Raw genomic sequence first — 24022 nt, 5'->3', positions numbered from 1 at the left:
AGACATGTACTATTAATTCATCCTCCAAGATCATCTAGAGTCCTGCTTTCAAATATTTTCTGTCCCTCTTTATTGTATCTGTACGTGAGATGAGTAGCTCCTTCTTGGCTTTGGTCTAAGCCATTGACTGAAAAGTTGAAGAATATGGAGGATAAAGTCTTACGGAACTGCACACGTCAGCCTCTTTAGGCTGACTCTGGTCCATTAATTGGTGCAATTCAGTTCAGCAAACTCGCTTAGCACATAGACCATTCATCTTCTGCCCTGGGGGCAGAGTATAAGTAAGAGGCTTGATCAATATATTACAATAAGACAAGCTAGTTTAGCAGATCCTATCATGGCCCTTGTTTCTGGAATCCACCTCCAGATGGATCTATCCCATTAGGCTTGGAGCAAACTTGCTCAAATCCTATGTTTCTAAATGAGAGGACATTTTAAATTCAAGCCTTGAAGGTGTCCCTTAACACCCAAGGCTTCTACAGATGCTTTTGTCCACAGGGCCTGCTGAAGCCCCACCAAATATATGACTACTTCTCCCCACTTTCTGTAAGTCCCAGGACTGAAGAAGATAAGGGAAAGAGGATCTTAGGTCTAAACACTGAAGCTTCTTTCCACACAAAAGTTTTCTTTAGAAATTCCAGCAAAGAGTCATGAGACAGAGCCACTCACTGCAGGCTGTAACTGCAACTAGGTCCAACGACTCTTAGTTGAGACTATTTTTTAAAGGGAAAAAAACCCTGCTTTTCTGGGATGGCTCCACTTAGAGACTTGGTTGTACAATCTCAGGTTAATGCTATTTCTCTCTATTGTTGCTCCTCCCCTGCATATGCAGATGCATACATGATCTTCTACGTGTGATGTATGTCTTCCTCTGCCAGTAGCACTTATTTGCATTTGAGAATATATTATTTTTGAATCGGTGTGCATGTTTTAGTTGCCTCACCTATTTTGAAATGCTATCTCTTAACCAGGTGTATGGAAAATTAAGGCAATTATAAAGAAAATTAAAGCAAACAGCTTTAATAAGGAAAGAAAATTCCATTAGCCTGATTACCAACATATATCACATTAAGCAACATACATGTGGTGTGAAAGCAATGCCTTCCATTTAATTTATGCACATATTTTATTGATAATTTTTCTTTTCACACTGAATGTAAATGAACAATAGCTTAACATTTTAGCTTACATATCTCTGTATGAAGAAACTTTTGCATAAAAAATCAATTTAATAATTACCTTCTAAATGTATTTGTTATACTTTCCAATTTTTTAAGCTGAGTATGACTATGTCCATTTGCCTGCCCTATTATTTGTTGGAAGGGCCCAAATTCACTCTGACTTTGCCTTTGTCCCTTAGATACAGCTAATTCTGCTCCACCCTAGAAATTTAATGAATAGGGTAAATATGGATGGAGTTATGGGTCCTCATAGTAACTTTTCGTAAGTACCATCTCACCTACATTCCCTGACAGCCTTGGATATTCAGGGCTTTTTTATGGACATATTTCAGAAGCTAAACTTTTTACCTCAATGTTGCAGAGACACTCTTCTAACTTCATGACAACTTCAGAAAACTCGGGTCTTCCCTGTAAATAGAAAAAAAGAACTTTTTCTTTTCCCTGAAGAATAAAAGGAAGGAGACTCTCTTTGGATTTTAAAATTGGGTATTAGCATTTGCAAAGAATGAGATTAACAATAAAGTATATTTTTTTATTTAAAATACACTTTTATTGAAGTGTTAATTGAATGTTCATTTGCTGTTCATGGAGGAATGTTGAGTCTCCCTCTGATAAGAGTTTTAAGTCAGAATTTGCAACTACATTCAGATAATGAAATAGTGGAAAAGCTTTAATTAGCTTTGCATGTTTTTAAATGGCAGGTTTCCTCTTCAAAATGAAAGAATAATAGCGAATACTAAAAACTATTAACTATGTCAGTGCCTTGTAATATACTGCACACTACTTATAAAAAGAACTGCTAAAACCAGATTTATAATGAACTTCACTTTTGAAAAGATCATCTCAGATTCAAAACTGGAATGATGATAGAAACCTCAGAACTATGCCTTACTTTAGGGTTTAAGATAAGCTTTTTAAAAATTTTTAGACAGTGTCATTAAAGTTATCGCCCATTATAAACCTTTGTGTCAGACGAGTTTGGTTAAAAAAATGTTGCATTCCAAATATATTTCAAATTTTGTTCCAGTTGCAAGGGATATAAAAATGATTATTGGAGAAATTCTTGGAAGTTTAGAAAATGTTGGCCTCTTTCGAGGAAATTATTTTCCTTCTTTTGTCGGATCCTAAAACCATACATTCTATCATTTCTCTCTATGAAACTTTCACTACAAGGAGGTGGAGAGCCCAATTTAACATTCAGGTGCAGTAACCAACTAACTTAGATTCTATGTAGAACAACTTCTCCCTTACTATCTAGCACGCCCCTGAGAACATTGCTTCTCTTATAAGCTGTTTCCTCTCACAACCTCCTTGTATCTCTAGGTTGGTGGGGGCACTGGGAGCAGTGACAGCAGTGGGGTGAGCAAAACCCTGTGTCTTCCTTGCTGTCACTGCTACTTCCAAATGGTTTCTCCTCTGAACACCATCAGCCTGTCAGGCTATACCACCAGAGTCTAGTCACACCCCCTCATTCTTTGGGGATTTTAAAAACTGGCTTACTTCATACTCTCTGACACTACTCTTTGTACTTTTATTATCCATATAAACGGTCATTAAAATAGCCTGACCTCTGGGTTCCTTTGCTTACTCTTCTCTAATGAGCTGTTCCTCCAAACCCTGTTAGTCACTCAGCCTTTTAGCTATACCCTAGACCCTGTCATGACCAATGCCTGCAACCCCTCCATACCCTCCAACCTCTCAATCTTTATTAGACAACTCACTGAGCTCTGTCTCCTTTCTCTCTAGCTCACTTCTTCTAGAAACCCAACTCCAACAACCTTTGATCACACTGGTTCTTAGAAGCCATTTTATCACTTAAAAAAATAAAACAAAACAAGAGGTTTTTATTATCAGCATTTGCAAATATATCCTAAAGTAGATACTCTTCTATCTCCCTATCTACCCACCTACCTATCTTTTTGCCTACTTGTTTTCTTGCTTATTTCATCATCTTTTCACTGTCACTTTACCTTTACCTACATTATATTTTATTTCCATGTATCACTTAGATTCACTTCCAACTATCACTCCCACACATCCTCAGCTTCCTTGCCTCGTCTTGCATTTTGTACACTACTGAAAAAATCCTAGCATTTATTGAATCCATTCTGCCTGGTCTCACTTCAAAATCATGACCCTCTAACCTCCCATAGATCATCAGTACTGCACAGAGAGACGATTACATATTTCCAGCCCATTCACTCTTTCACACTTCAGATGGTTATTTTGCACCTTCTCCCATCTCCTCAAACCTTTAGTTCCCACTGCTACATTGAACTACTCACCTATGACCTACATAATTTGCCCTGACTTTTGTTTCTGTGGATGATCTTTGCCTAATTCTGAGGCCAACTCCTTTACTTGTGTGCTCCAGCAATAATTCTCTCATCTATTTTTTGCATTGTTCATGTTCCATCTTTATTGTTTAATCTCCACCAGTATAGACATACTATACATTCTCCTATCTTAAAAGCAAACAGCAAAATAAAGCTTTTAACATCTCTTCTTCAAGTTTCTTCAAGCTACTGCGCCATTGTTGTTTACCTTTACAGCAAAACTGTTCTAGAGTTATCTAAATTTGCTGTCTCTAATTCCCCTCCTCCCATTTGCAATCCATCCTAATCAAGCTTTCTCTTACAACACTGCTGAAATAAGTTACAAAGATCTCCTCATTGCTAAATTCAATGGTTATGTCTCAGTGGTCATCTCACCTGGCATAGCATTAAACACAAGCAACAATTCCTTTGTCCCTGAAACATGTTTTTCAATTGGCTTTGAGGACATCATTTTCTTTTTTTCTTTTTTTTTTTTTTCTGCTCTCATTGGCTTCTTCTTAGCCTCCTCTTTTGGTTTCATCTCTCCTCCTTATCTTTAAGTTTTTAATTGCCCCAAGACTCAGTCTTTGAGTCTCTTTACCCTTTAGAGTTAATCTATCGAGGAGTTAATTCAGCTTCATGTCTTTAAAAAACAACTCCCAGATTTCTATCTCTAGCCTAGAACTTTTTCCTGAACCCTAAACTCATACATGCAATTAATTATATTTATAGCCTTCCCCATTTCAGTAAATGAAAACTCCATCCTTCTGCTTGCAGAGGCAAAAAAAAAAAAAGAAGAAAAAAAGTTGATCTTTAACTTCTCTTTATCATACTTGCCTCTAATGTATCAGCAAACTATATTGATCCTACCATTCAGAATTTGAATGATCAAGTAGCTTATATTAGATCAACCCACCTACAGAGAGCAACTAAAACTCTGGACAAAATGTAAATGACAGCTACCTGAAGGCACGGGAAAGTTAATAAAAGCAAGTAGATCCTGGAGGGGAGTGAGTCACTTAAAAGAAAGGAACTAGTATATTTCCCACCTCGCTCCCTCTCTCTGTATATCATTTAGCCTGAGGGTAGACCATTTCTGTATTTTGGGAAACAATTAATATTCTGATGGTTTGCTTGTTTGAAGGACCAAAGGACAGAATTCAGGGCAACTGGAGTGTATCAGTTATTGTTTTATAACAAATTACCATAAACCTAGTGATTTAAAACAATGTCCATTATCTGTTTCCATGGGTCAGGAGTCCAGTATAGATTAGCTGGGTTCTTAGCTCAGAGTTTCACCAGACTGAAATCAAGGAGTCAGTGGGCACTGTGATTCTCATCTCATCAAAGAGGCTCAGGGCCTCTTGTAAGGTCATTGGTTGTTGGCAGAACTCACTTCTTTGTGGTTGTATGACACATGTCTGTTTTCTTGCCAATTGTTGCCCAGAAATGACTCTCAAATTCTAGAGGATGCCTACAGCTGCTTGCCACATAGGGAGTTCACAACATGGCTGTTTGCTTTTTTTTCTGATGGGCAAGGGGACATGCCTCTGACTTCTTACTCTGTGACCAGCTGTTAAACTTATTCTGCTTTTAAAGGGCTAACCCAATTACGCAAGGCCCACTTGAGATAATCATCCTTTTGCCATGTGAGGAAACATAATAATCATGGGAGTAATACCCATCATATTCCCAGGTTTTGCCCACACTGAAGGGGAGGGTTTCCACATGGCATGTACAGGGAACAGGAATATTGCAGACCATCTTAGAATCCTGCTTATCACAAATGGGCAGGAGAAAATGAGAAAAGCTCTGGAATCTGTGTGTAAATTCTGCCTAAATCTCTAGTTGGCCCCCAACCACACATGCATGAGGCTGACTAGCCAGCCAGTTAGAGCTAAAATAAATGAACTGAGATTAGATCTGCTGCCCCATGCAGGGCATTCTTCTTACTATTTTCTCAGACTGGAATTATCTAATGCTTATTTTATGCCCATGGAAATTCACTGCACTCTGCAAGGCACAATTCACAAGCTACATCCTTCTTAAAACATCCAAGTTATTCCACAAAATAAATATTCACTTGAATTTAGATGTACTTCATTTCTACTTGTGTTATAGATAGGTATTTACATGTCTATCACTAGCTAGAAAGTGCTTTGATGATAAGCGATGGTTTATTTGCTCTTATACACCAAGCATGTTCCATCAGACAGGTAAATGAGCCCAAATTTGTTAAATTAAATTGCATTGTTATAATAAAAAAATCATCTGGAATATGCTTACCTCTCATCCTTGTCTATGCCTTATCATCTCTTGCTTATATCACTACAATTGCCTCCTATTTTTTCTACTTCTGTTCTTTGCCTATCTGAAAGTATGTTCCCAATCCAGCAGTTAGTAATCATCATTTAAAAATAAACATTGGACCAAGTAATGTCACTCACTATAGCCTCCAATTACTTCTCATGTTATTTGGGTAAAAACTCCATCTCTAAGTTATACAACAATCTGCTCCTCTGATCCTGTGCCTCCTTTTCTTCTCCTTCATCTTGTGCATTCCACTCTGGCCACATCAATCACCTCATGCCCTTGAGAACTTTGCATTGGGTTCTCGCTACCATGATGCACTAACACCTTCACCTTTTCCAGCTTATTGTTCAAATGTTGTTTTATCAGAGACATTTTCCTTGTTTGTCATATTTAGAGCTCTCGGGCCAATGCAATCTTCTCCTTTTCTTGTTTTATTTATTCTATAGCACTTATCACTAAAGACTTAATACATATTTTATGTTATTTGTTTATTGTTTATATCCTTTTATAGAAAGTGCACTTCACAAGGGCAGGGGCTTGTCAGCCACTGCTCCATCCCTAGTACTGTGAGCAGTGCCTAGCATACGGAAGGTGAGCTACAAATTCTTGCTGTACAAATGATATAATTAATCATTTTATTTTTTTTAACATTTTATTTTGTTCTCAAACTATCTTATTATATAGGTAGAGGGTTTTATTATAATCTGCTCCTTGTTTTATTTTGTTTTTTTTTTTTTTTTAAATCAACCAGGGAAGACATTACAAATGAATTGTCTTTCTTGAACATAAAATTCAAATGATGTTATATATTTCACTGGGAAGCTGGAAAAGCATAAGAATAACGGCAAAATTTAACATTTACTAAACACTTAGAGTACTCATTTAACTCTTATAATACTCTGCATTGTAGGGATTTATTATTATTTTGATTTTACACATGAAAAAGCAGAAAATAACAAATAAAATATTTTTTCTAAGATAATATAGTCAGTAAAAACAGAGCAGAATTCAAAACTAAGTAGAGCTTGTGATCTTAATCTTGACTTCATATTCATTCCCTAGGTGTGGCATTTAAATCTATAAGGAGTAAGAATTTAGTTGTAATCATGTAAGATTCAGTGCCTGAGATTAGCTTTGCATACTAGAAGAAACACTGGATTGAAAGTTAAAAGACTTGGTTAAATACCTACCAGCTATGTGATTTAGGATGGTTTATTAATGATTCTGAGCTGTTTCTTTAGTCACCAATTGGGTTGCAGTATTAAGAGAACTAAATAAGATAATGTTGTAAAAGCACTACAAACTACACATTGTTTTGCAAAATAACTTAATTTTTCAAAATACTAAGAAATACGCCCTGGATGTGAGCTCCCTGAATTTATAGCCAATGCTTTAACATTTAGGTTTAAATTCTATGCAAATTAAGGAATGTAGTTATTTATCTGGCACCTTATGAGAACACTAAGGTGCTCATTGAACAGCAGAAATTACCATAATGCCTCATGAGCTTTATGTACTGAAATAATGGACAGTAAATGCCAACATTATGATATGCATTGCCTTCTACTTTCCTTTCAGGTGGATGGTTGGTACTCTTTGCCATCACGTTGCAGTTGGTGGCAGCTTGCCCTGAGTCGTGTGTGGTGTGCACCAGAGATGTAACCCTATGTCACCAGCTAACCTATATACTAGGTAATAAAACTAATAACTCTAAAAAGTAGTGGTCAATGAACCTGGAAAATTGGTTGCCATACCTTTCATTGTACTGACTGTTCTCTGTGCTCAGCTGAAAAGAGGTAACCCTTTAATGAATAAGCTTCATACAATGACTAAAGAGACTGGTAATATTTTATTTTCCTGTTCCTAATGGTCTCAACCAAAACTATTTAAAGACCTTCATAGGTAATAGAGATAGTTTGCTATTGCAAAGGAATATTACCATTTTCTCTAGCTGCACACTTAACAAATACATCACTTTAATTATATTTTTTACATACTTTGTGTAGACTTGAACCGTACCACCAGTGAGAAGAAATATAAATGAATCAGAAACCTGAACTGCAATTGTTCAGCATTAGTAAGATTAAGTGATGTACCAGTGAAACAGATTATTATCAAAGTGCGTCTCATTTTGAAAGTCTAGTCTTTTTTTATTGGTGGTAAATGAGCTGTAGAAATGCTAACAAGATACACTGCCTGTATTCATTACATATTGCTTGCTTAAGTCAACAATTTAATAAGACACCTTATTAACAAATTTGAGGAGAATGTGATTTACATCCTGATATCCAAGAAGAGATAAACAAGCTATAAGCTCTGCCAATGGAAAATTTCCATAAACAGCCTGAGTTAAGACACAGTGGAAGAGAATAATTTCTTCCATTTCTAAAATCCCACGACTCTGGTAATTAGGAGGTAGATGTTGTCACCACCCTTGACAGGACAGAGAAGGTTTCAAGGTTAGTTGATGTGTATATTGTTTCTAATCAGTATTGAAAATGCTTTAACACTAAACTCTCACCATCTAAAACGGATTTCTTGACTTCGCTACATTTATTTTTTCTGATCAGAGATGGTTGATGTCTGTAAGAAACAAATATTTCTCATCTACATTGTTGCACCTCAATATCCTGCTTCTCATTTACAGAACACCACATTTGTGAAGTTAGATTTCATAAATACAGAGGATAAAATGGATGACTTGTGAGTGGGGTTTCTGTCTAGATCTAGACAAGAAATAATTGACAGAAATAATAGCCTGTGCATTCAGAGTCAGCAAATCCCTCAAGGACTGGGGACCCATGAAAACAAAACTCCTTCATCCCATATCAAAAACAATGATGAGAGGAACAAAATGCCAAACTGGCCAGAATTAATAGAATTCAAATAATCAATAATAAATGCTGAAAAAACTACCAGGATTTAAGCTTGCTTGTGCTGCAGAGATGAGAACAATTCTTCCAAAAGAAGGCACTCTGAGAATCTTTTGTCTTTTATCTATTTTTTAATCTCTTTGTTTCCGCACTGCAGTCTGAATTTCCTAAGGGATCTGTGATTTGCTTCCCTGTGGTTGACTGTTCTAATATCACCTGTAGACCTCCCAGTGACAATGGACTCCTCCATCCTTATGACACTGTCATTTGCAGTCAAAACAATTTTAGCATGATAAAGATGTGTTACAATAACTCCTGATTATAATACATCTTTATTGAGTTAAAATGCTTTGATTTCTAATGACGGAGCAGTGATAGCTCTGAGGTGATTATGGTGAAGGGATTTAACAGTTGGAGGCCCTGAGTACCACCTGTCATCACATGATGGACTTCATTGGAGGGAACAGATATTAGACAGGAGGCCAAGATGGCCCAGACTATAATGAGAGCCCCACTGACAGATCCTTGGGTTGTCTGGAGTGAATATATATCCTTACCAAGTTGTCAACTTTTAGCCTGGGGCTAAAAAGCAGAAACCAACGCTCCTTCTCACTCTCCCCACCCCAACATGCACCTTTATGTTTGGAAAAAAGATGATTGACTTCACAGCATAAATAAATATACATTGCTATGAAACACTGACTAGGGGGCTCAGACACAGGCTCAGCTGTTAGTTGACTCTGTACTGGGTCTGCAGGGCTAGAGCAGGTCAGTACACAGCCTCAGAGGGAGGGCCTGAAAAGACACCTTCAACATAACATCGATGAAGATAATCCGAAACAATGAATTAACTTTGACATCTAAAGTAACAGATGAGTTTATGTTTCTCAAACAAACATGTCACAGTAGCAAAGAATATAAAAATCCATCATTTTGATATATAGCCAGCTTCCCCTTAAATGTAGAAATCAGAAAATCATTTTCATGTTGTGTATTGTTTATTGTTCTTACCCAGGTGATAAGATTGCTCAGAGGGTATTGATTCTCTCTGCTCTCCACCACACCCCCTCCCACTCATGTACATCCTGCATCTAGTCTGTGCTCTTCTTCCCCACAGCAGCCCCTATGACCACGAGGGTTTTAATCATCACTGATGGATATCTCTCCTCTATTGAGAGCACAAACCTGTCTCTCTTGTTTAATCTTGCCCTGCTCTCCCTGAGCAGAAACGGTATCGAGGATGTTCAGGAAGATGCCCTGGATGGCCTTACGATGTTGCGGACCTTGTTGCTGGAGCACAACCAAATATCCAGCTCTTCGCTCACAGATCACACCTTCAGCAAGCTTCACAGCCTGCAGGTGCTGGTGCTGAGCAATAATGCTCTCCGCACCCTACGAGGGTCTTGGTTCCGAAACACGCGGTGCCTGACCCGGCTCCAGCTGGATGGGAATCAGATCACTAACCTCACAGACACTTCTTTTGGAGGCACGAATCTCCACAGTCTCAGGCATCTGGATTTATCCAACAATTTTATTTCCTACATTGGGAAAGATGCCTTCCGGCCCCTGCCTCAACTACAGGAAGTGGACCTTTCCCGAAATAGGTTAGCCCACATGCCGGATGTTTTTACTCCACTGAAGCAGCTAATCCTTCTGAGCTTAGATAAGAACCAGTGGAGCTGCACTTGTGATCTCCATCCCCTTGCTCGGTTTTTAAGAAACTACATTAAGTCTTCTGCCCACACGCTCAGGAATGCCAAGGACCTAAATTGTCAGCCATCTACCACAGCTGTGGCAGTTGCAAAGAGTGTGCTGAGGCTGTCTGAGGCCAACTGTGATACCAAAGCTCCCAACTTCACTCTGGTTCTAAAGGACAGAAGTCCCCTCCTCCCAGGGCAGGATGTGGCCCTGCTGACTGTCCTTGGCTTTGCAGGTATGCTGGGGAGAAGTGTGTCCTCCTCTTCTCTCTTCTCTTATTCATATTTTTGCAGCATGCTAAGTGATGCTTATTTCAGAAACTTGGGGAAATTCGCCAGGGCTATGGAAAGGAGAGGTGCCAGTAGATGTGGGAGGATATTAGCTGATTTGGCACAGGTTGTAAGAATTTCCTGTTTCAGGGAAGCTGTCTAACATATAGGAAAGAGCCCTGGACCAGAATTCAAGAGCCCTGGTCCTGGTATAACTAGCACTGAGATCTTTAACATGTTCAGCTTGCTATTTAGACTTTAGTTTCCTTGTGTGTAATACAGGTGTAATAATATCTATATTTCATCAATCATCCATTCACCAAAGAATACTGGTGCATTTGTTATGACACTAGGAGATATTTAAAAACTTATGGGACATAGACTCTTTCCTCAAGGCACTTACATTTGTGTGCTTCTCCATGGTATATAGTAAGAGTCATAGGCTTTCACAGATGCACAAAGAGATGCTATTACGGAAATCACATATATCTTAGTCTGCAGTGTTTATATGGCACAGTAGTTAAGTAAATGAGTTCTGTAGTTGCATTGCCCAGGTTTGAATCCTGGCTCTGCTCTTATTAGCTGTGTGACTTTGGACACATTATCTAACTTCTCTGTTCCTTGGTCTTGGTCCTCCTCCTGTTGGGGGGTTCGAATTCTTCTAAGATTTCTGTTTGTCCAACTCTATATGAACGTGGCCCATACTTCCCAGACCAACTAAGGGGAGGATCATATACAATTCTTTATATATTTATTGTAATTTAAAATTTATTAAACTATGCATCAGCTCTCATTACATCTCACTGGATGAATAATATAAAATGACACTTAATGTCATTAGTTGAAGACCAAAGATATATGAGATTTCTTAAGTTATCTAGCTCGATGTGTGTGTTTTCCCCTATGCTCTCAGTGCATGGTGAAATCCTCTGCACCTGTGGTAACCATGGTGATGAGGGGAGAAGAGGAGAGAGAGAGACCAGAGACCGACAAATGGCATCCAAGACTGATGTATTTTGAATATGTACTATAAATCATTATTCCATAACAATTATCTAGTGAATTAATTGATTGTATTTTTGCTTAACTTTTAATTAGGATAGATGGAGACCAGCATCAGGTGTAGATGATGGAACTACCACCAGCAGTAATCAAACTCACTTGGAAGGAAATTCAAATCTTAGGAAGATAAATTGTTTTATAAACCGTGTAACTATGTCAGGAATTGTATGTGCTAAGAAATAATTTACCATAGAAGACATAAGTGATAGGGCAGCAGACGGGATTTCCTTAAATGTGCTTCTTAGAATACTAGTACTAGTGAATAATTAATAGATATTCTAATAAAAACAGATGCACACATAGGCAATAGATGGTGGGGTTCAAATAGGTTTAGGAAGTACCAGGTTTAGCAAAGTGAAACAGGTGTACTCACTGCAGCACTTCTTATAATCTTTCATTTTCTAATGAGCACTATAAATTTCTAAGAGGAAGATGTGATATGGAGCATTTCCTGAAGTTATTTGGCCATGATCCCCTTTTTTTAATGGAGGATTTCACTGAATTTGTGTTCTAGAGGACATCGTTTTGGAAATGTAATAGAGCAATTTTTAGTATCTTTTAGTTATCTTTTACATATGTTTTCAAAAATATGTATTCAGAAATATATTTAGCTACATTAACAGCTCTTTATTAGTGTTGAGATGAATACAAATTCTAGAAGATTCCAAAGGTTTTGTCAAAGTGAAAGGGAGCTTAATATACATGAATTCTGATAAATTATAAATATGATTACATATATGTTAGGTTTTGGTGTGTGAAATTATCATACTAATGTATCTTTCATCTAATAATTGTTAAATTATAGGGCTTGGAGTCTTTAAAAAGGCTCTGATTTTGTATGTTAATTTGCTCCATTAAGATTCTACTCTTTCTGAAGTACAAATGTGGTGAATTATCTATACTTCTAGATTATGGAAAAAACACTTAGAACTATAATTTTGCCTATGATTCCATTTTCTTCTTCAGCTATAGCTAAGTCATAAAAATTCAAAGGAATATAAATAGCTATATTCAGTAAATTTAAAACTAATAAGTGGTTATTTGGCATCAAACACTAATATCTTGACACTTAATGCTACGAACTGGTAGATAAAAAGTTTTTATGAAGCTGTAACGTATTTCTAATGTTTCAATGAGAACTTATTAATTTTCCCTTTTTCTCTTGCCAACTCTCAAAGATTGTTAGAACAGTTTTTAAAAATAGAAACAATGCCCATGGCAAAGAAAATTCAAACAATCCTCTTAACAGCACGTTCTGCCTGCCTACAAGCTTCATTTGCTGCTTTTGCTTTCTGCACTAATGGCAAGTGACCATACCTGACTGGTAATGGATACAGATATATACCTAGCATCAACAGCAGGGGAGCGAGTGGGTCCCTGCCATTCAGACACAATTAGACGGGAAACTGTATCTTATAATCAGATTATGTTTACTCTCATTTCAATGGCTGAATGATTCACTTAGCTTAAAGAAAACTTAGCTTTTTCCTTCCTTTATTATTTGGCTTACTAACTGTACCAGTCGTATAAAATATCCTCCTAATGACTTTTTAAAGTTTTTTTCTAATAGCTGAGTCTTCCAGGAGCCAACAGAGCAATGTAAAACCTAAACAACAGTAGCTCAGTAATCATAATCATAATCACAAATTGCAATGAACACTCATGAACTTTACTACATCAAAGCACTGTATTAACCATGTTACATACATTATTTAATCAGTTATCCTTATTTGAGAAAGGAGGTAAAATAAGTGTTAGAGAAATTGGAAAATATCCAAGAAAATTGTCAGAACATAGCTTTGTATCTTGAGTTTTCTTACCCATATGAGTTAAGGAGTAGCTCTAATTTTTAATTTTTTAATATGTACTTTAACATTTTAAAACCAAAATCCTTGTTTGGGATAATTTAAACTCTAGAATCTGTCAATAAAAGGATTATTATTTACATAATTTTGCTACAACTTTAAAAAATGTGCCTTTAATAGAGATTACTTCAGTATGTTCTAGAACTTTCCAAGAGCGTATTGTTGGTAAATGAGTTAAAATGGATTTAAGAGCTCAAGATATGTTAAACTATACAATGGTTTGAGGATTTTACCAGAAACTGCTATTCTCTTTGTTTGCTCTTCATCTTTAACAACAACAAAAAACAATCATGACCTGATAACTTCCCTTTTCATTTAAGTTTTCATTAATATTGTCTCCAGTGGGTAGAACTAGGCATGGTGTAGCCAATTAAAGAACCTCGACGCTGAGATCATCTCATTCACTGTCCTCATTTCCAGAGAAGGGCACTGTCCTAAGGCAGATGTGGGCTTAGGACACAGATCTCTTTATTCAATCTGTACTGACACCATGTCTTCCTAATCACATCTTGAGGATGTATAAAAATAGATCACCAGAGATTTCATTATCAGAATTCATAAACAGAATCCCTTCTGTTGATTTAAGAATATTTAGTTAATATTTCTGGAGTGCCTCCTTTGTCTCAGAGTTGTGGACACTAGGCATAGAATGTTGGACAGGACTGAAAGAATCTGTCGCCTCACAGTGCTTAATTCTAGCAGAGGAGGGCAGTCTGTGAAGAAGCAAATGAACGAATAAACACAATAATACACTTCATTAGTGTGAAGAAACCAGGGAAATCACTGTGATAGACAGATAATGAAGGTATGACTCAGGGACACTGGTTTGAACATTTAGGTGGTTGAGGAGGCCATTTGTCAAGATAGGAAAAAGTGAAACAGAAACAGGTTAGAGTAGGCATCTGGGTTTGAGAAACACTGGTCCTTGCAATTTTATTCAGAGGAGAAACTGCATAGAACATGAAATGACAGTACCAGGCAGTCTGATATTAGATGTCATTCATTCTATTATGAGAGTTCATAAAAGGAAGTGCCATAGACAGAAAAACTAATGTTACTGCAGGAACCGTTTTATCTTAAATGAATTTCAGCTCATGAAACAGCCCTTTTTTTCTACCAAAGAGATTCCAGATGGTGTTGTTTCTTATAATTTTTAATATGTATAAAGATCCAAATTGGAAAGCAGAACAATGTCCATGATAGCCTCTCTCTGGACTGATATTTTTCCCAATGGCGAAGGACTTCCTACCCATTCTGATATCTTTCAAATCATTAACCTTTGTATTTGTGGTTTTTACATTTGATGATTTATATGTTTCTTCCCAAGATGTTATCTTTTAATGGTCTCTCTATTTGTCACAGGAGCTGTTGGTCTCACTTGCCTAGGTTTAGTTGTATTTAACTGGAAACTCCAACAAGGCAAAGCAAATGAACACACATCAGAAAACCTTTGTTGCAGAACTTTCGATGAACCCCTGTGTGCTCATGAGGCAAGAAATTACCACACTAAGGGATACTGTAACTGCCACTTAACTCGGGAAAACGAGATAAAGGTCATGTCCATTGTGGGGTCCAGAAAGGAAATGCCACTTTTACAGATAAATAGCCATCAAGCAACATTGGTCTCTGAGTCCACAACCCCTGATGGATCATTTGGAAACCTGAAAAAGAAAGACCATGGGGTAGACAGCACTTTCTTTTGCCAGGATGGTAGATTGCTGCATTCAGGATGTTCAGAGCCTCCTGGAAATACGACAGCTTTTAATGAAGCAGGCTTACTTACAACATATTATCCAAAGAAAGTTGAAAAGCTAAGGAATCTTGAGCCTGGGGAAGTCCAGTCTCTAACTCTGCGACAGCATGTAGTAAGAACAGAAGGTGAGTTTGTCTTGTTTTAGAAAATCTCACTCTGTTTAATTCTTATTGAAGGAGGGAGTGTCTCTCCTTTAATATCCTCAACAGGAAATGCTATAAAAATCACTGTAGCACTAGTCTATTCCTTTTCTAAAAATACTCTATGTGTGTGTGTGTGTGTGTGTGTGTGCGCGCGCGTGTGTATTTAGGGTGAGGTGGAGATAAAGTATTCTTACGTTTAGGCGCTGAGAGTGCATCTCTCGGCTGCTAAAAGTAAATTTTGAGGCCCGACACCTAACAATGTTAAAAAAAAGAAAAAAATCGTCTTTTAAATAGCCATAGTGCTGTTAAGATCTATGGGATGGCTAGTATCAGCTTTTATTCCAGCATCCTTTGAGCTCTAATGCCAATTCTGCAGTAAGCAACCTTTCCAGAGCATGACATGTTAGAAGAATGGGCCTTCTAATGCTAGTGATTCATTTCAGGAATGATGTCAAGAAACATACTTTGCTTGCTGAGCTGTCAGGGATGATAACTTCCCAGTCCAGGAAAAGTCAGGACTTAATTCATCGTCCCATGTTGGGAGCCAAGTGAATCTGGCCGTGACATCTACCCACTGTACATCGGCGATGTCAATATTTAGGTGGAGGCAATGAATTAAATGTCTTCCTTTTTCTTCCTGAATAGCAAGGCTATGCTTTCAGGCTCAGCAGTGAAAACGTTGACAGCTGCTCTGTAAAGAGGTTCCTGTCATTTATTTGAATTGGTTTACAACAAGCAGAGCTTTCTCTAAGAATATGAATGACAGAGGTGCTGTATCAAGAAATTCTTACCACAGGGGTCTATCCCTAAGGATGGATTTAGGGGCAACTGAATAAGAATAAAACCATATGTTATTTCACGTATGTTATAAGGTAGGATGTGAGTTTATTTCATTGCATTCCCACACTCCAGTTCTTACCAGTGTCTGGGGGTTGATAATTTCATTTAAGACAGGGATGGCTAAGGAAAGAAACATACACCATAGAAACCATGTCATATTGGCTTTATTTTAGAAGGAAATAAGCACTTAACCTTTTATTAGAATCATACCTTAGGCAGACGTTTCATTTCATCCTTTAACTTTGTCCAATGCCTGCACTTCTCTGTGGGAAACTCTTGTAACTGAAGGGGATGCAGTCTCTTAACCATTTAAAACCCAGTCTGTTATTTCATACTGAGAACAATGTTTTGTCAGATTGACATGAATATTTTTAAGAAATACCTGAAATTCTGCTACATGCCAGGCATTGTACCAGAACTAGAGAGGGCAGATATTTGAGGAGAAAACAGCCAAGGTCATATCTGCTCCAGAACAGAAACTGGTAAAGAAAAAATGCCACTCCGATTATGCCTTCTGACTTGGAAACAGAATTATAGACTTTCCAGGGTAGAGGGGACTTTAGATCTAAACTAATAGTTCTTAATGTTTGTCTTTGAGTCACAGAACTCCCTGAGACTCTGACAAAGGCTACAGATTCTTTCCCCAGCATAATTTGTATACTCACATAAAGCTCCCCTCTAGTCCAACATCCTAATACACAGAGAGCAAGTAGCTTCTCCAAGGTCACCCAGAATGTTGATAACAGATCTTAGATTGGAATTAGATGCTAGTCTGTGACTTAGATTATCTCTTGGGGCAAAGTGGAGATGAAGTGTCTCTACCCTTAGGAGCTGACAGTACATCTTCTGTCTACTAAAAGTGAATTTTGAAGCCTAACACCAAACAAGTTAAAAACGAAAAAAAGGGGAGCCTTTTAAATAGCAGTAGTGCTGTTAAGATTTATTGGATGTTTTGCAGTTAAAATTTCCTTTTTTCTCACGGAATAGAAAACTTTTTCTTTTTCTGAATGAAAACATTTCATTAAATAATAGAAAGTATACTAATAAATAATTTCAAATTTTAGATGCATTGTGGTTAAGACAATAGGGTCGTTTAATGTCAGATAGACTTGGGTATAATTTCTGGTTTGAACACTTAGCTGATATGTGACTAGGGGAAAGAATTTAACTTATTTGAAGCTTATTCCTCCATTTGTACAAGTTATAAGACAGTAAGATCTGTCCAATGGATCATGTCTCTTGTGAATATTAAAAGAGATGATAAATATACAATATGAGCACAATGCCTAGCTCTTAGCATGTGCTCAATTAATGGTATTACTATTATTTTTGTCAATAATATTATTTATGCTTATAGGGCCATAGAGATGTCTATCCCCAAATAGTAAAAGGAAGCTTTCCTTCTAAACGGTCCATCATGTACTGTTTTTTTTTTTTTAATTTTCTTTCTTTCTTTCTTTTTTCTTTTTTTTGAGACGGAGTTTCATTCTTGCTGCCCAGGCTGGGGTGCAATGGCATGATCCCAGCTCACTGCAACCTCCGCCTCATGGGTTGAAGCGATTTTCCTGCCTCAGCCTCCTGAGTAGCTGGGATTACAGGCAGGTGCCACTATGCCTGGCTAATTTTTTATTTTTAGTAGAGACAGGGTTCTTCATGTTGGTCAGGCTGGTCTTGTACTCCCAACCTCAGGTGATCCTCCCACCTCAGCCTCCCAAAGTGCTGAAATTACAGGGGTGAGCCACTGTGCCTGGCCATGTACTGTTTTCTTTTAGTGAATGAAAGATTGTAACACTAAGAGGAATTTGCAGGCAGACATTTAAAAGAAGCTAGCAGAAGAAGGAAGTTATAAGATTAATAATATTAAATATTGTATTAATATATATCATTTTAAAAGTTCCAAGCAAAAATTGCTGCCACACAAACCAGGCCATATTTCAAAATGCCTATTCATTTAGCAAATATTTAATGAACAATTTATTAAGTTATGGAAAATAAAACAGACATGGTCTCTGCTTTCATTGAGTCAGTAGTATTTCAAGTACTTCCCTTTCCTTGTCCAGGTTATTCTCTGAAGCCTGAACATTACTCAGTATTGCACCCATGTTCTGCCCAATATTTAAGTTGCTAATGGGAAATGAATTCAGGAAAAAATTACTAGAGCCATTTAAAAAGGAGTTAGATGTTACTCATATTTAAAGCTAACATAACCAACAACTAAAGATATATCGCTATAAGTAGCAGTTATATTTCTAACTCCACAACTTTTAAGTCAGCATCACAACTGACTCCAGTGTGACCATAAAGAGTTTCATTGCAAAACATACAAAACTGACAAATGTCCTTTGTAGGTTTGGTTAAAAATTAGGAAACAGTCAAGAGTTGGAATTATCAGAAGAGTCAGTTTTATACTTTTCATAAGGTTTCTAAGCTGTTTGGTTGGGGTAATAAAACTCTGCTAAGTGCTAAATTCTTGCATTTATTGTTCCACAGATAACAGCAGTGACACATTTAGAAGAAGATATGCAACACCCGCTTCAGCCTTGGCAGGAGAAAGTCTTGAGAAGCATTTAACAAATGAATCATGGCAGCCTCCAATAGAAAAAGAAGACAATGGCTTACAACCTCATAGGCAAAGACATTTTATTACAAGCTCATCATCCAAGCCTTGTGAGCCTGAGAAACACGATGTACAAAAGACCGTACAAAAACATAGATCAAAATATGATGATCTTTGCAGACTGTTAAAACAGAGCAGACCTAGGTATTGTCAGCCGAACAATTCTCTTATCTGTAAATATGTGCCCTGTGATCAATTTGAAGAATACATGAAAGAAAAGAAGCCACATCGTAGAAAACACTCAAAGCCTGAGAAAGAGCAAATCCAAATTAACAGTGCAATCGAAAAATTTCTTATGAGTGAAGACAACACAGATTTATCAGGATTATCAACAAAAATCAAGAGAGCAAATTCTCCAAAGAGGGTTAGCTTTCATGATCCTGGTTTAGTAGAAATAAATAGGTCGATGATATCACCCAAAACATCAACCCCTTGGAAACGGCAGAAAAATCAAAGTAACCAACTGACTAAGTTGGATCTCAAAAAATGTAGCAACACTGGGAAGAGAAACAAAGGAGAAAAATCGTTTACTAATTCACGGGTTCTGAAAAGGAAGAGAATCCATCAGTCTGACCTCAACGGGAAAATTAAAGGACAAAACTTGAAGATAAAATTAAATTTACATCCTTTTAGAAAAGTTAGAGTCCATCCAGAAAAATCCTTGTCAGGCCTCCCAAAGCAATGCAAAAAAATATTAATACCTTCTAAGAAACTACCCAAAACTTCTGAGACAAAAGCCAAAATAGATACTGTGTCTTCTGCAGATTTTCTTCAACAGTCAGAGAGTAGCAACTATGTTAGACTCACTTCAAAGAGGCTGCCTCTGAAACATGCCTCAAAGCAGACCCCACGTTACCAACGAAACACTAAACATGCCCCCCTGTTCAGTGCTAACAACTTGTCTGTAGTCAACCAGAGCTCTATGGAAAACAACTGTCACTCAGTTGGCCATATTCCTGATGGAAACGCATCAAAATTGCCTCAGCCTACACCCACTTATGCTGAGCACAGGCACTCACACTCTCAATTCTCAACTGAGCCAATGGAAGGTGCAACTCAGCTTGAATCTAAAGTGCTTAGTTATTTACCAACTACTTGGAAAAATACAGGAAGTGATGTTTTACCATCCCAACATTCCAGGGGGGCTATTGACCAAGGGACAACAGAGTCCACTGAGCACATGGAACAGAATGTATCAAAGACCAGTGAGCTAAATCAGTTTTCTTTGTCCCCGAGGAATCTAACGCAACTTTTAGATGTCCACGAGACTGACAGCTACAAGGAATACACTTTAGACCAAAATGAAGCTTTACAACACAGAGAGCAAAATTCAAGTCATGCACAACTTGGAAATAAAGAAAAAACTTTAATGACAAAACCTCAAATACCACATCAAATTGTAGAAAATTGTATTATGGATAAGGAAGAAAATGATGTAGGAAAAACACTTTCAAAAACAGAAACTTATGATTTCTCTCTCATTCCCCAAATACAATCCAAGAACAACCTATCATTTATGAAGACAAATTCAATTCCATTCCAAAATAGAATAGAGCTTCCCGAGGATATCAGTACTTCTCCTGTTAGTAGTCAAACTGTTTGGCACCTAACCAAGAGTGGCGAAAAAGGAATTGACAGCACAAATGCATTGCCCAGAGATGACGGCACTGAAGCACTAGAGATAAAAATAGTAGGGAAAGAAGAGAAAAATATGCTCGATGAAAGCAAGACAGATTCTAGTATGTTAATTCAGATCACACAAATGACCTTAAAAGGGAACACAAAAGAAAGGCAGCAAACTTGGGAAAATGGAACAAGTGAAAAACATGTATTATATGATGTGAGCTCTGCTGAGGAGACCATTACAGCTAAAGATTTAAGTATCACAGGTTCCCATGAAACCATACTTTGCAGTGAAGTAGATCCTGAAATTAACAGTAATATGCATAATTTGCGAGAAGTTCAAAATATTCAACCAGATAAAGATAGTACACATAAAGAAGGCACAATGACGACGGAGACACATGAAGCACTTTCCCTCTTCCCAGGGTTAAAAGACAGTTTTGAGACAGAAAATGAGGTGCTTTTAGTTCCTAGCAGAATAAATGAAACTGAAAAGTCTGCTCCCAAACCTGTACTGTATCCACCATCTGCTGAATATGCTAATACATCACCTTTAGAAGTAGAATAAAGTGAACAAAATAACCCAAATAGTAATCTTTTTCTACTTTATTTTTCTTCAAGAGGACATAAACACCTGCTAGCCTTTGCATGAATTACAAATGGATCCTTTTGGAGGACAAAGATGTCCTCAGCAACTCTTTGTTATCAATAAAATAAAAGCCCAGAGTTGAATATATGACAAAAATCAAAGATGGAGTCATAGGATATGTCTGACACAATTAACTGAGTATGCTTCTCTAAGGAATGGAAAAACAAGTACACAAAGTTTTGCCTAGTCTTGCAAGAGCAAGCAAACATTAAGAAAAAAGACTCAAACAAATGAGACTACATAAGAAGAGTATTTGAGCAGATTTACATTTGATGTTTATTTTATGTAAATTATTATGCACATCTCAATTAGTGGTATTACAATATTGCTTTCTACACAGATAATTATATATTCATATTTGTGTTTGATCTGTTTTCCTAATTATAGTATGAAAATAAAAATTCAGCTTTGTTAACTGTAGTCTAACTGATGTGCATATCGGTATATTTCATACATTTGCAATTGTCCTGTTGACAGTTATCCTAGATTTAAGTAGAAGTCTTTTTTTTTTTTTTTTTTATAACGTGTTATTTCTCTAAAAGAAAAAAATTAAGGATTTCCAGGGATAGTTGGCTGTTTCCATAAAAATCTGCAAAATTCTATAAATCCACTAGGTGGAGATCTCACCTTCAATCACAGAAGAACAGGGCTTGATGAGCACAATGGATCTTGAACAAAAGGAATTTTAATGAGTTTTATTGTCAATTGTTATTAGTTTAAGATTTCGACAACTAAATGACCTATTAGTACATAGCTTTCAAGGTTTGATCTCTTGGGTTTAGCATGCCACTATTGTTTGGAGTGAGAACTCCTCCTTGTACACTGGAATTAAATGTGAATATAAATATTAAATTTAAAAGCAATAGCAGAATAAATATATCTCATTCAAAGCCACACTTATTTGAAAAATACAGTTATATTCAAATAATTTAATCATTGAGGCCACTGTACAAATATTTAAAGCATACCTTCACTGTTTAGAATATTATAATATTTTACATGTTTTAGTAGGGGTAATAAAAGATGAAAAAGGAAACAAACTTCCTCTTCTCCTATCTCTATATCTGTCTAGGTATATACATCTTTATATCTACATTGGGTATAATAATATAATAATAAAAATAAGCTTTATAAAGCTCATAAGATTATTAGAACAATATAAATATTGCCTACATATCCCATCTCTTTTGTTTCCCTTCCTGTTTAGAATTGCTAGGAAATGACTTCGGTTTCTTATTTTGAAAGTTCCTAAATTTCTTACCTCTCTTCTTCTTTTCTCACCAGTATTCAAGACTTTATTGCTTTTAATCCTAATTTCTCTGTATTTTTGTTCATTATCTCTTCTTGAGCTTAACTTCTCTGCTACTTATCTGCCTTGCCTGATCCCACTTTATTTTTAAAGCACTTTTAAGTTGAAACAAGTATCTATGCCAACTTCTTGCATGATAAGTTTACTCCACCCTAATTGACAGCTTCTTTAACTTTGTAGGACAGGTCACTTGTTTTCTTGGTAGCTATCTTTCCTTTTCCTTTTCCTTTTTTTTTCTTTAAACCACCGTCACCTTCCTGCAGTGCCTTTAGCTTTGTTCTCTCTCCTCTCGCTGCCAACAATATCCCTGATACCTAGAGGCCTAATGAGTACTCTTTGTGGCTAGCTGACTCTCAGGAGGTAGCAATGAGACCTCTCAGGAGGTCTCTTTTCTCTCTTCCATTTCTGAAATCCAGTCTCTTACCTCTTTATGATGTTTCCTTTGAAATGGTTCTCAGGTTTACCCTTGCCCTTGAATCTCCATGGTAACCTCTGTAGTCTGCCTGTTGTAATCAACTGGATTACTCAAACAACAGTCCAGCTGGCTGCTCCAACTTCATTGTCTTTTGCTTGAGTTTCAACCCACTAGTTCTCTATCTTTATTGGGCACAAACCACCTGGGGCCCTTGTTAAAATGCAGAGTTTCAGGCTCCATCCCAGATATTTTCATTCAGTAAACTTAGGTTAGGGCCCCAGAATCTTCATTTCAACAAACATTCCAGGGTAATCTGGAACATACAGCTTGCAGCCCACATATCAAGAAACAATGCTTAGATATTCCAATGACCATTAGAAGATAATTTAGTGCTTGCCTTACTATGGGAACTACATGCAATTTTTTGAGTAAGTAAATAAGTCCTTTGTATCAAACTCAGATGAACTTTCTAAAAATTACTTTTATCTTTACATGGCTTAAGAGAGAAAAATATAATTGCCATAATTTCATGTCCAAATTCCTTGTTCCAGTTTCCAAAGTCTGTTGCCATCTACTATCAGGCTTTTTTTCTATCTCTTACTGTTTTCCAGCAAACTTTTCCCATCTTCTCAATGTTCTAGTTTATGAATGTTGACGAAGAAGACACCCTGGAGAAAACACTGTGCTTCAAATTCAAGAAATGAAGTAAAGACACATATGGAGAAGCAAAGTTGATAACCTAGAAAGTCACGACAGCATAGCAGGATGTTAGTATCCTCCATCTAGAGATGAACTTGTTTCCAATAATGCCTGACAGAGATTTAACCTCTTCATGGCTACAATGTTCCACCTACTACTAGAACTTCCCTTGTATCTGTTCTCCCAATGAATTTTCACATGTTCTCTTTGCTTAGACTGCTTTTCTTTCTCACCAAGCTGCCTTCTTTCAGAAAACTCCTGTTTATGATCTCAGTGCAAGTGTTACTCCTTCTGGGAAACCTTCACTAAGCTACATTCTGTCTTTGTCCCCCAACTTGCTGGTAGTATTCTTTTAGTATATGTTCTCACAAAATCTTGTCTTCCTTCATCTTGGCATG

At 37.0% G+C, this 24022-nt stretch overlaps 2 protein-coding genes across 3 annotated transcripts in view; one reads left to right on the top strand and one right to left on the bottom strand.

The window, feature by feature from the left end:
• Positions 1 to 21647, top strand: part of LRRC53 (leucine rich repeat containing 53) — a 44068-nt gene extending 22421 nt beyond the window's left edge. Inside the window, exons 2-5 of one of the 2 annotated variants that reach the window (XM_064372510.1) lie at positions 7388 to 7501; positions 9800 to 10615; positions 14939 to 15454; positions 18803 to 21647. In XM_064372510.1, coding sequence (XP_064228580.1) covers positions 9808 to 10615; positions 14939 to 15454; positions 18803 to 21120 — 3642 coding nt within the window. In that variant the 5' untranslated portion in view covers positions 7388 to 7501; positions 9800 to 9807 and the 3' untranslated portion in view covers positions 21121 to 21647. The remainder of the gene's footprint in view (positions 1 to 7387; positions 7502 to 9799; positions 10616 to 14938; positions 15455 to 18802) is intronic. The other variant, XM_064372511.1, reaches the window with a different exon arrangement.
• The window catches only part of TNNI3K (TNNI3 interacting kinase), a 335970-nt gene that overhangs the window by 53481 nt on the left and 258467 nt on the right, over positions 1 to 24022 (bottom strand). The window contains exon 24 of the mRNA XM_021667770.2: positions 1530 to 1589. Coding sequence (XP_021523445.2) covers positions 1530 to 1589 — 60 coding nt within the window. The remainder of the gene's footprint in view (positions 1 to 1529; positions 1590 to 24022) is intronic.

This window comes from Aotus nancymaae, unplaced genomic scaffold, assembly GCF_030222135.1.
Source record: "Aotus nancymaae isolate 86718 unplaced genomic scaffold, 86718_ANA_hifiasm-v0.15.2.pri h1tg000007l, whole genome shotgun sequence".
Lineage (NCBI taxonomy): Eukaryota > Metazoa > Chordata > Mammalia > Primates > Aotidae > Aotus > Aotus nancymaae.
This window is presented reverse-complemented; position numbering and strand designations above follow the sequence as displayed.